The sequence below is a fragment of the Armigeres subalbatus genome, chromosome 3 (assembly GCF_024139115.2).
Source record: "Armigeres subalbatus isolate Guangzhou_Male chromosome 3, GZ_Asu_2, whole genome shotgun sequence".
NCBI classification, from domain to species: Eukaryota; Metazoa; Arthropoda; class Insecta; order Diptera; family Culicidae; genus Armigeres; species Armigeres subalbatus.
This window is the reverse complement of record NC_085141.1, coordinates 55,754,668-55,767,686: the sequence shown is the minus strand read 5'-3', so window position 1 is coordinate 55,767,686 and position 13,019 is coordinate 55,754,668. Positions and strand designations below refer to the sequence as shown.

The 13,019-nt window shown below is 37.0% G+C and overlaps 1 protein-coding gene across 1 annotated transcript; it reads right to left on the bottom strand.

Moving 5' to 3' along the window:
* Positions 1 to 1,704: 1,704 nt before the first annotated feature.
* On the bottom strand, positions 1,705 to 12,313 carry LOC134221653 (uncharacterized). The gene is made up of 4 exons (XM_062700841.1): positions 11,758 to 12,313; positions 2,871 to 3,536; positions 2,274 to 2,581; positions 1,705 to 2,214 (listed from the first exon to the last, which is right to left on the bottom strand). Exons 1-4 carry the CDS (start codon positions 12,311 to 12,313, stop codon positions 1,705 to 1,707), a joined length of 2,040 nt encoding a protein of 679 aa, XP_062556825.1.
* Between the last annotated feature and the right edge of the window lie 706 nt (positions 12,314 to 13,019).

Here is a 13,019-nt window from a genome sequence, read left to right as displayed (position 1 = left end):
ACGCAAAATTTCAATCAGATGAAATTCAAAATTTTCATCTGAAAGTTCTTAGACATATTTTAGGGAAATTATCTTTAATTCCTACGGGGCATTCTTTTGAATTACGGAAGGAAATTTTCATTTGTTTTCCAATCCTTCCAATTCTCATTTCCACGAATCTCTTCCTAATTTCTAAAGTTAATTTATCCTAGGTATTTATCAATTCGAATATTTAATATAATTCCCGTAAGGATTCAAGGACTAGCGGCATGACAGACGTTGCACAAGGACGCGTCAATGCAAAGTGTCTAGTTGCCAAAATTGTGATGGCAGCGCACACCTCACACCATCCGCGCTACCGAGAAAAATCACCTTAACCATTAAAAATACGACATTTCAGATCCATTTTTTTTCCATGCAATTGTTATTTTTGTGTTACTTTCTTTTGATTCAATATATCGATATCGAAAGCAAAAATATCGATATAACCGATATATTGAAAGCAAAATATCGATACAAAAATATCGGATATCGAAACAAAAATATCGATATTCCGATATATCGGAAGTATCGGAACGTCCCTAGTTTTACACCAAAAACATCCCGTGTGACGGCTCATTTTTCATAGTTTATCAAGAACATGCATATTTTTTTTTTCGATGAGCACCATGGCCACGTCTGGGAAGCTCTGTAGTGTCCTTGGGAAACTGGTAATAGGTGACAATTTTAATTTTGCCGGCTCTTCCTTCGTGATTTTTTCAAGAACATGCATTTGTTTGTGCCGAAAAAGATAATGGACCTATTGCCCACGTCAGGAAACCTCGCCGGGGTATCTCGGATGAACAGGTGACGGGAAAATATCAGTTTTACATCAACAAATTCCGTGTGACGGCTCATTCTTCATGATTTTTTTTTAAGAATATGCATATGTTTATGCCAAAGAGAATTATTGACCCTATTGGCCTCGTCCGGAAACCTCTAGAGAGTCTTAAGGAAACCGGCGATAGGTAACAATTTCAGATTAACACCAAAACCTGGCATGTGACGGTTCTTTCTTCATGATTTTTCTAGAATCGACATATTTTGTTTTTTTTTTCGAAGAGGACCACGGACGCCTTTGATAACCTCCGGGGCCCTCTGGAGTGCCCCGGTGGAACCAGTGACAGGACAATTTCCGTTGTACACCAAAACACCAAAACTCCAAAATAGGAATTTATATAGGGTAAAGTGCCCAATAGTGGACCCTCCAACCATTTTTGCATTATTACAGCACAATGTAAACATTTTGCTATGAAACTCCATCGGGAGAACCTACCCATGTGATCACGTCCGGGAACCAAAATATGTCAGCTCGTTTTTCATGTTTTTTTTTTGAGAATATGCATATTTTTGCACCGAATAAAACTATGGAATCATGCAGCGAAACTACTTGAAACAAAATTCTATTCTCTTCGAGGAGCAGCAAGTCTTCCAAAGGATCTAGTCTATCCAGCCTCCCCTTTGCACCAAAAACTCAGTTTTGTTTCTCTTGCTTTGCTATATGGAATAAAAACGTAACATTCGGAAATATGTAAAGAAATATCACAAGAACATAGTATTAAACAAAATTGAATGTATTTATGATTTCATGAAATGGTCATAATTCCACAGCCAAGGTTCCGCTAGAATTAACAGGAAATGGGAGAAAATGAAACGATGATTATAATATAGCAAACTGTAGGCGAGCTACGATTCTTCTCCTTCAATAATGGCAGCGATTTGCGGAAGCAGATCTGGATTGAGTTTCAGCAGCAGATTATTTTCCACAGCAGCGGCCGTGAGGTTCATTCTTCGATCGTTTAGCACCAGCTTCAGGGCGCTAAAAGCTCGTTCGACAGAAACTTGAGTGGCCGAAACTGATAGTACAATCAGGGCAACTCTGTAGAGTTCAGGGCTCACGAACTTCTGGCTCACCCAATGCTTCAATAGATTGAAACGAACAGGCTTCGCAGCGCTCGTCGACGGACCAGGACGCGACGTATCGAGAATCGATACCTTCTCTCTCAGCTCTAGCTGCTTCAATTTCTGAGCGAAGGTGGAGTTGTTGGTCACCGAAGTGTTTCCCTGCGAGTCTTCGTCGAAAAATCCTGCCAATATTAGCTCTAGCTCATCTTCATCGATGATGTCATCAGAATCTGGACTGGCAGATTGATCCGTTTTGCCATTTACTCTGTTGTGGAGCTTGATGAGAAATTCCTGAAATTTAGTGGAAAAATATAAAACCATAGTTCATAGCAGCTGAAAGCAAAACATACTTCGATAAGTTCTTTATCTTTGGAAGAAATTCTTCGAGATCCCAGGAAATTGAACCTTGGGTCCAAATAAATGCAGGCTTTGAACTGCATTGACTCAGTAAGTTTCTGCAAACGCCGCTGGAACGCTTTCAGAAGTCGTTGCGCCAAGCAGCTATCCTTTAAACGACATAGTTTGGCTTGGCACACCAACCAGTACGCATAAAAATCGCTTAGCGGGACGTGTCGCTTTTGCAATTGCAATGTTAGAACAAATGCAGGTTCGAAAGCTTCGCAAAACTGCTCAATAAATTGCCAATGCGGTGTAAAATCTGTAGTTGAAAAAAGGTTAATACGTTATCAAATTTACAGTCTACGAGAGTAACAGAGGACATTGGTCTGTGGGGTTATCCACAAAGTACGTCACGCCTCTAGGAGGGAGGGTGATCAGAGCAGCGTGACGATCCATACCAAAATTTTCGAATTTTGTTACAAAAAGTGTGACGAAAGGGGGAGGGGGATTTGAAAATCGTCAATTTTTGCGTGACGTACTTCATGGATCTTCCCTATGGTAGGTTTACTGAAATATGATCTGGGGAGGAGAATGGACTTTCTTCTTACCGACTTCCGGGTACGCTTTTTTTACCATGTTGAAGAAAGTTTTTTGCTTGAAGAGGGACTTCAGCATTAGGAATGTGCTATTCCACCGGGTCTTGTTGCTGATTGGTGGTAGGTGGGCGCCATGCTGTTTAACGAATTTGGAATACTCTCGCTGCCGTAATTTAATCACCAGCTTCTGAATTTTTCTGATTCGTTTTTCATACGGCTTTATGACGTCCCATACCGCCAGTTGAGCGGTATGAGCTGCGCACCGAACACTTCCCAAAACGTGTTGCATAGAGGCGTCAAATGAGTCCGAAGGGACCGGGGGTGTCTCTTCTAGTTGTTTACTTTTACCAGGATTGAAATCATCATCTTCGTCGTCGGACTCCGTCTCGGCATCCTCAACCTCGTTTTGGTCATCCGGATCGTCACCATCATGTCCTGTATCACACGGATCAACGTTTTCTTCGCAATCCTCGAAGCAATGATCCACAAGTTCGTTTAAATCGATGTTTGCGTGCTCCAGTGATTTTTTCATCTCGGCGACAGAGGCAACCATGTTCGCGCCATTATCGTGGGTAACTGCATAAACGTCATTCAGCAATAATCCGAAGCCACCCAGCACCTCTGCGGTGAGCAGCTGTAAATTTTCCTTCGTCTGCCTTTCTTGAGTTTCCTTGATTGCTACAATTGTAATTTTGAACAAAAAAGGATCACATCAAAATTATTACCGCATAAGCATTACAGATTAGCGTAAAAGTCTTATACAGTCACTCTCAAAATTGAGCGTACAGCATGGATTAGATGAATATATTCGAAAATTCCAAAGGAAATTTAATTGTTGGCTCGGTTTTTTTTTATTGCGTTTCAATATTCATCCCTTCCTTCAATGTATGCGTACATAAAATTGTTGAATTTTTTTCTCTAAAATTCATTTATTTGTAAATAATTTCAAAATACGCCTATTAAATGTGACAAAATTGAGCGCATAGCGAATTTTTTTTCTATAAAATTTCTTATTATAAACGCGATTTATGTATTTTAATATTGTTTTTTTATTATTATATTTATAATAATAAACATCCGCTACTCAAACATTCAATGTTTTGAAATTAAACCATGTTTTAATCAAAATGGTGAACAAGTAAGATGTATAAACAATGCTATTTAACAATTCAATGCTGCTGGGCAAAATAGATGTTTTAAGTCAGCGGTTCTCAACCTGGGGTACATGTACCCCTGGGGGTACCTTCGCTGGCCCCAGGGGGTACCTCGGACAAAAATGCTTAATGGCGGATGTACTACCATTCCAAGAAAAACTTATTATTAGTTTTGATAATAGTTTTTAGTTTGATTCCAATGCTTTGCATTGAACATAATATGCATGGTGATGCGATCAGTTTATCAAAGCCTATGAAAAGCGCAGTAGAGGCATTCCACGGGGGCATGTCAGTCGATCCTGAGCGACCATTCCGAAAATATTTGAAACTCTGCACAGTTTTTCAATTCTCTCTAAATCGTCATTTTTCGATATCAAATCTTCATATTGAGTCACGACTAACTTTTCAAAAGGGTGTATGTGAAAATGGTTCAAAAATATTTAAAAAGCTACACAGCAAAAACGGAATGTTCGATTGTTATGATTTTTTCAGCAAAGTTAGACAACTAAATGGAGATTCTTAAGAAAATGTGCACAGTAAAAAAAATTTTTTTGCCTTTAAAAATATCATTTTGTCACAAAACTCAAATATCTCAAAACCCTATCTTTTTCGAACGTATTTTTTTAGGAAAACGGTCCATTATATTAGCTATCTACCATAAAAATTTGGTGATGGTAAACTAATAAACAAAAAAGTTATGACATTTCAAACATTTCACAATTTTCACATTTAGTAAAAAAAAAATTTTTTCTGTGTAAGTTATTTCGAGAATTGCAGTTTGATGCAGATTTTATTGTTAAGGGACGTGATTTAAACAAGTTGTTTTCATGATATTTTGATTTAATTATTCATAGCATCTATAAGAAACTTAGACACGATCCAGTGTTGTGATCAAAAGTATTGATAGTGTCATAATTTTCATTGCACGTGACTGGCGAAAAATTCTTTTAATAGTGTTGAAACCTGTTGATAATAACGTTGATAGAAACATATCAGAAATGTTATTTTAAGACAAAAGCTGCAAAATCAAAGATTTATATACACGTGTACGTCTATAGTTTACCTGCAAAAATATACCTCTTAGAGAATAGACTTTATGATCGGGAGGAAACGGGTATCTTCAACAACAACAAATGCATGATAGGTACATACCATGACAATGCTCACGAAAAAGCAAAAAATTACTACTACTAAGGTTGTTAAAGATCTTATAGTAATTTTTTCTTCAGTCAAGCAAATGACACCAAACTAGTCAGTAAAAACTTAAAAGTGATTTTGTTTATTGAAATATTACGAACAACATGAGTAGCCGCTTTCTCAACTGTTGTAGGCCGTTTGATGGAAAAAAGTGTTCAAAAGAGTTACGAAATCTCACCGAAAGCACCATAGATAAACTGAAAGCGACTGGTTATGCTCCAATGTCCACATTGAATACAAATTTACGCATTTGCACGTCCTGCCGTCTAAACGTTGACAAAAGAGCAATCTGTATATCATCGGTTGAGCAGAGCGCAGGAAGTTCGAAAACGACAGCAACTGAGGAATTGCCAGATGTATCGACAACAACTGAGGAATTACCAGAAGTATTAAGTGCTGAGAGCCTTGCCACCGTACCATCAGCGAAATCTGTTTCAACAAATCAATCGGAAGATGAGTGTATCCAAAAGGTCAACATCGAACGCTTTAACGAGGGCATAGCTGGGATAAAAGTGACTCTGATTAAATGGAGTAAGATGGACTACGTTTATTACCCGGAGAAAAATACCGTGAAATAAACGAAGCTGTACGAAGAAACCTCTTCAAATTAGGACCTGATGATGTGGAAAATACAGACTACGATGAGGTAATTATAAATATGAAGGAAAGGTTCTCGAATGCAGCCACGACAAGGAAAGAAAAATTATTGATTTTGTCGATGCTGCCAAGTTCGTGGTCTATTCAGGATGCCATTGATGAGTTCAAAACCAATAGAAATACAGTAAAAGAGGCAAAACAATTGAAGAATAACTGTCTTTCAACCAAAAATACTAGGTCTAGTACTGCATTAACAGATGAGACAAAAGAAATAGTAGTTCAATATTTTGAAGATGATGAAGTAAGTCGAGCTATGCCTGGTCAAAAGATTATGTATCAGTAAAAAGATGGAAAGCGTCAAGCAATCCAAAAACGATTAATGATGACGACTTTGAAAGAAGCGTACACACGCTTCAAGGAAATTCACGATAATATTAAAATAGGTTTTTCCTCATTTGCAAGCCTTCGGCCAAGGCAATGTAAGCTTCTTTCCAATTCAGGAACACATAATGTGTGTGTGTGCACAACCCATGAGAATATTAATCTTATTTTACATAGTTCGAAAAGAATCAATTTAACAAAGGATATTAAAATGTTAACTGGTAGTCTTTTGTGTGAAAATACAACATCAAATTGCTATCTACGATCTTGTTCGGATTGTCCAGATTCTTCATCATTGGAAAATACTTTATTCGCTGAGTTTGAAGAAAAATATATTGATCAGTTATCATTTGAGCAATGGGTGACCACGGATAGGTGTGACATAGAAACTATTGTAAAACCTGTAGATGAGTTTGTGTCATATTTTTGCTTGAAATTAGAAAGTTTAATCCCTCACGATTTCATTAAAACAGAACAATCCAGCTTTTTAAAAAATACGAAAAATACATTACAAAATGGAGAAGTCATTTGTGATTTTTCTGAAAATTACAGCTTTGTATTGCAAGATGAAGTGCAGTCCCATCACTGGAACGTACAACAAGCTACAATTCATCCATTCGTTATTTATTTAAATGGAAGTACGCAAATTGAACACTTTAGTTTTATTATAATTTCCAAAGATTTAATAACCGATTCAGTATCCGTAAACTTGTTCATTGCCAAAATGATTAACTTTTTACGCGATGATAAGAATAAAGTACCCAAAAAGATATATTTCATGACTGATGGAGCAGCGTCGAAGTACAAAAATCGTAAGAATTTGTCGAGCCTATATCAATTTAAATCAATGTACGGAATTGATGCAGAATGGAATGGTGATGCTATTGGAGGAACAATAAAGCGCATGGCCACAAGAGCAAGATTAGCCAAAGAACGTGAGCATCCAATTAAAACTGCGAAAGAACTTTTTGATTGGGCAAATCGTAGAAAAGAAAAAGATTTAACCAAATTATCATTTTGTTTTACTACTACTGAAGAGTACGAAATAAAGGCTTCAGAGCTCAGCGAGCAATTTAATAACGCGAAAACGATCCAAGGAACCCAAAAATTTCACTGTTTCATTCCATTGTCGGAAAATAAAATTAAAGCAAAACTATACTCAAACTGTGCTGATAATAATTCAAAAGTGTTCGATATTTTAAAAAATTTGAATAAAAATAAATTAAAAATAAGTATTAATAAACTGTTTTCATGATATCATAACCCATACCAAAATTCAAACCCAAAACTCTTAGAGTTTCTATAACAACATTGTGTAACTGCCACATTTAATTTAATACTTAGGATAATATTAATTCATTTTTATTTATTTATACATATAATATTTATACATATAATATACATAATATCGATGAATACATAAATATGGAATATCATACAAACAACTTGTTTAACTCACGCAAGGCCCTTAACAATAAAATCAGCATCAAACTGCGATTCTTGAAAAAAAAATACACGGAAATTTGTTTTGTTTACTATATGTGAAAATTGTGAAATGTTTGAAATGTCATAACTTTTTGTTTATTAGTTTACCATCACCAAATTTTTATGGTAGATAGCTAATATAATGGACCGTTTTCCTAAAAAATTACGTTCGAAAAAAGATAGGGTTTTGAGATATTTGAGTTTTTGTGACAAAATGATATTTTAAAGGCAAAAAAAAAATTTCTTTTACTGTGCACATTTTCTTAAGAATCACCATTTAGTTGTCTAACTTTGCTGAAAAAATCATAACAATCGAACATTCCGTTTTTGCTGTGCAGCTTTTTAAATATTTTTGAACCATTTTCACATACACCCTTTTGAAAAGTTAGTCGTGACTCAATATGAAGATTTGATATCGAAAAATGACGATTTAGATGAAATTGAAAAACTGTGCAAAGTTTCAACTCAATAGAAAATCATGAATTAAAAATTTTCTTAAATTTTGATGCTGTTGCTTGGAATCGCTCAGTAGCTTCGTTGCAAAAGCCTTCTTTGAAGCCTTTCGGAAGCCTTCTTCTGAGCAGCTCGTAAGCTTTCCTTCAAAAGGTTTCGAATTTTTCTTTAAAGGAGCTTGAAAGCCTTCTTTCAAGAGGGTCAGAAGCCTCCTTTGAAGAGACTCGGAAGCCTCCTTTCAAGAGACTCGGAAGCCTCCTTTCAAGAGGTTTGAAAAACTTGCTATCAAAAAGCTCTGAAGCCTCCTTCGAAGATGCTTTAAAGCCGCTTTTGAAGAGGCTCGGAAGACTCCTTTCCAGAGGTCCGGAAGCCTTCTTTCAAGAGGCTCGAAAGACACTTGAAAGCTTCCTATCTAAAAACTCAGAAGCCTCCTTCCAAGAGACTAGAAAGCCTCCTCTCAAGAGGGTCGAAAGCCTTCTTTCAAAAGGTTTGGAATTCTTCTTTCAAGGAGCTCGAAAGACTTCTTTCAAGAGGGCTCGGAAGCCTCCTTTAAGGAGGCTTGAAAGCTTGCTAACAAGAAGCTCATAAATCTCCTTGCAAGATACTTGAAAGCCGCTTTTGAAGAGGCTCGGAAGCCTCCTTTCAAGAATCCTGGAAGCCTCTTTTCAAGAGGCTCGAAAGCCTCCTTTCATTAGGATCGAAAGCTCAGGTCAAAAGTGTCGGAAGCTTCCCTTCAAAAAGCTTGGAATTCCTCTTTCAAGATGCTCGGAAGTGTCCAACCAAGATGCTGAAAAGCCTTTCTTGACGAGGTTTTGAGGCCTCCCTTTGAGAGGCTTGGAAGCCTGCTTTCAAGAAGCTTGTAATTCTTCTTTTTTTAGGAGGCTCAAAAGCGTCCTTCCAAAATTCTCATCCGAAGTTTACTTTCAAGAGACTCGAAAGCCTTCACATATCCTCAAAGACCTATAGCAAGCTTGATAAAACTAAATTTGAATTGGAAAGTTTCACGGAATAACAAAAATTACAGACAACTTTATGAAGATCCATACTACCCAAAATCGCAATTTTGTCCCCTATGAATGGGAAATCCGGCAAAGATGGGACTGATATGCGATCATAGGCAATATATATCTCGATAATTTTCAGTTACATCTCATAGGTATTGCTTATTTTCATTCACAGCGAAAAAAACAATAGGGGGTACCTCAATGAAGGTAAGGGTTCGAAGGGGTACCTCTCAAGAAAAAGGTTGAGAACCGCTGTTTTAAGTTATGGATTTCACCGGCATCGTGTCTTATATATGATAGATAATCGAAATCGAGCGAGACATACGATAAATTTGGGAAAATTAATTCGGTAAATGAAGAAAACAGGTAGGTAGCTGTATAGGTAGCTTATAAGCTCAGGCTGTACCTCACAAACGGTAGCACTTAGAAAAAAATTACCGCTTACCTTTTACATTGGAAATTTTATGTTCTTCCTTAAAATCAAGTCGATAAAAACCTTAAAAAAAATATTTCAACCATTTTTGAAAAACCAACTTATTTAAAAAAAAAAACTTTTTTGTCCATCATTTCTCCATTATGGCCTATAGTGCGAAAAAGTACATATATCAAGCATAATTTTTCTTAACGACGTATGTAACAATTATGAGGATTCGAGAAATCCTTTGCAGAAAGTTAGCAAAACTTTTTCTAAAACTGTTTTAAAATTATATCTTTTTTCAATACTTTTTTCCGCTGGCATGCATCATTACATGACACGTAATAAGCGTGCTTCACATCATAGCTCAGTTCATTCAAATTCACTGTGAAAAACGATAAAATTATACATACACCGGTATGCTGCACAGACGTCGGTTTTCCATAGTGCACGATTGGCGCAACTGCAGTTTTGTTTTGTTTTGCTTTTTTTGTTACATAGGTCGCTCTTAGTTTCCATACGTTAAAGCGACGTATGTAACAGTGAGACTTCAAAAATAGAAATTTTTACATACGTCGATTCGTAAAAAGATTGAATTAAAGAATTTTAAGATATAAAATCAGTAAAACCGATGCGTATTATATAAAGCCGCGTGTGATTGTCATGTTGTATTAAAAACCTCGTTTTGTTTACTTTTGTTACATACGTCCTTATGAAAAATTATGCTTGATATAATCTGCTACGACATATCAAAAAATAAAAAATATTGAAATAATCGTTTTTGAGAAAATTGATTTTTAAGTTTTATTTTTAATGGTGGAACATTTTTTTTAAATGTATATTTTTTCACATAGGTACCTCAAATGATTACCTAAAACATTGTCCAAGACACCAAAACGATCGGACAATCCGTTTTCAAGTTAATTTTTATTGAAAGTATTCAAGGTGTTTTTGCTTAGGCCCTTGTCAAAAGTTAGGCTAGAGTCAAAATGGCAAACCAATTATGCAAATAATGTTTTTATCATAAAGAATGTATATGCAAAATTTCAGAGAAATAAAAAAATACAACCTTACATTAATCTGTGAAGAAAGAGCAGAGCCATCATAAGACCTACTTCAGGTATTTTGAAAAAAATCCCTTATACAAGGTTCCTACGGCGGACATTCTGGTGAACCCGGATTGGCCGTTGCCCAAAAAATATTTACAGCTCATATTTAGCATCTGCTTAAAAATCCGTGAAGGTTGACATGTCGCTGGATCTATTTAAGGCAAGCAACATTTGTATTGCATACCAGGTTTCTCCTGCGGACGTTCCAGAGGTTCCATCTTGTCCCACGTTTTCACGTTGTAAGATTGCAATCACCTGACAATGAATGTCCATAATAAAACAATGCTGTAGACTATTCATTACTTTTATGAATGACTACAGTAGAAACCAAAAAGTATATGCAACAGGTAAGTGAGACAACCGATTAATTACGAAGGTACTTTGGAAGCTACAGTTACCGGTTTATCAAAATTTTAAGTAATAGTGAGTTATGTATGCAGACGTTATTTATCCCCGATCCATTAGCATACACATACACCACCTGAGCTGAATTTTGCAAAACTTAAAAAAGGTTAGCATCACCTGCAAACTACTTTCACGCTAGTTGGTTCTGTAAAACTTTTCGAGGGGTTGCAATATTGAACTCTGGCGGTGCATTGCATGTTGCAGCGACTCCATACTTTTGACGTGTAGTGCAAATCGATGTAGTGTAATTGGACCGACTATTACACCCAACTGGTGGTTGTTAGATTTTCTAACAATTCTGTATAAGAATCTAGCAAAACATGTATAAGAACTGGTCATATGCGAAATTGCTAGCTTCTTATACAAATATTGTATAAGAATCTAATAATCTTCTAAGCTTTTCTTACATTTTGTATAAGAATCTAACAATTTAGCATATGCCCAATTCTTATACAGGTGTTGGTAGATTCTTATACAGAATTGTTAGAAAATCTAACAACCGCCGGTTGGGTGTAAGAAGAACACTATTTTTTTATCTATCCACACCACGGCATATTAAACATCGTTCCCTGACTCCCGTAGTAAAATATTTCTAGCAAGCAAACAGCTAAGAGTCTGGGTAAAACTCACTTTTCGTTTCAGATAGTTCTACACTTAAGAATCAAGATTTTTTGCGGATATATTCAGAATAATAGTTACCGAGGTTTCGTATAGTAATGATTCCATCACTATTGAATCTGGCATTGAAGCCAACGAAATGACGGTTGCCTCGAGTAGCTCCATCAACTTCAATCGCTATCATGGCTTGTCCACGCAATTCCGCCGAAATGAGCTCCCGAGCAATGCGTGCTGATTTTTCCACCAAACTAGCAATCGTTTTACGGTTGGCCGTGATTGCGGCGGCATCGCATAGGGGGGTTAGCAACGTCTTGAATCCGGTCATTTCAGGAAACGAGTGTGGCAGCGCCGTGGCCAACTGCGTAAGACCAAGTAGCACCTGTTCCCTGTTGATTTCCACAGCGAGCTTTTTCATTTTTTTCTTGAGCGGTTCTGCAGCTTTTTCTGGTGCCGGAGCAGGTAGATCCATGGCCGCGTATACATTGGGGTGCATTTTAAGTATATGCCGCTTAAAGTTCCCCGGCATCAGGTTTTCCTGCTGGTAGCTGCACTTGTCATCCGCTCTGCAGCGGTACTTCCCGTCGTCCACATGAATAACCTGCAGCAGCGTACTTTTCTGTGTAGTGCGACGTTTCATCCTGAAATTCATACGCTACGGTTATAAAGAGAGTTGACTATTGAAATTGAAAAGTACTTACTTGTTCGGATGAAAACAAAAAAGGGGACCAAATAACGCAAGCAATTAGCTATCCGCGAAAGCTTTCGAAACAATCGTCGTGATTCAACGAATGCGTTCACTTATGATTGTTTTGACAGGCAATCATGGTGTGCTTTGTGTAGAGCAAGAATGAATCAACAGATGAACACAGTCATTAATGAAAACTGTCAACTCTTTCATGTTTATGTTTTGATCTTCTCTTTTCGCGTGAATGCTAAACTCTCCACATGCATGGTTGCTATGATTGTTTGTCACAGCAGAGGTATGTTCATTGATGATTTTAAATTGAACGTTGCGCGAATGATGCTTTCCATGCTTGGACACAACGATGACGCTCGTAGCAGCAGTCTCAGAAGAAAGCGGATCATCGAGAAGCCATCGCCAAAAGCAGCAATCTTCGGACTATCGTTTAGTTACTGTTAGTAGCGTATTGTGAAAAGAAAATCGGTCCTTCTTAGGACCAAAATTTGATGAGAAAAAAGAGTTGGTTGCAAAAATGGCGTCGATTACGGTCCCCGGATACCAGTGGCGTCACTGAAAATGTTTTTTTTAATAATGGCTACTTAGCAGGTAATTACCGAATGACTGTCCGACAGCAGCAACAGTCAAGTGAAATTTTTCGCAA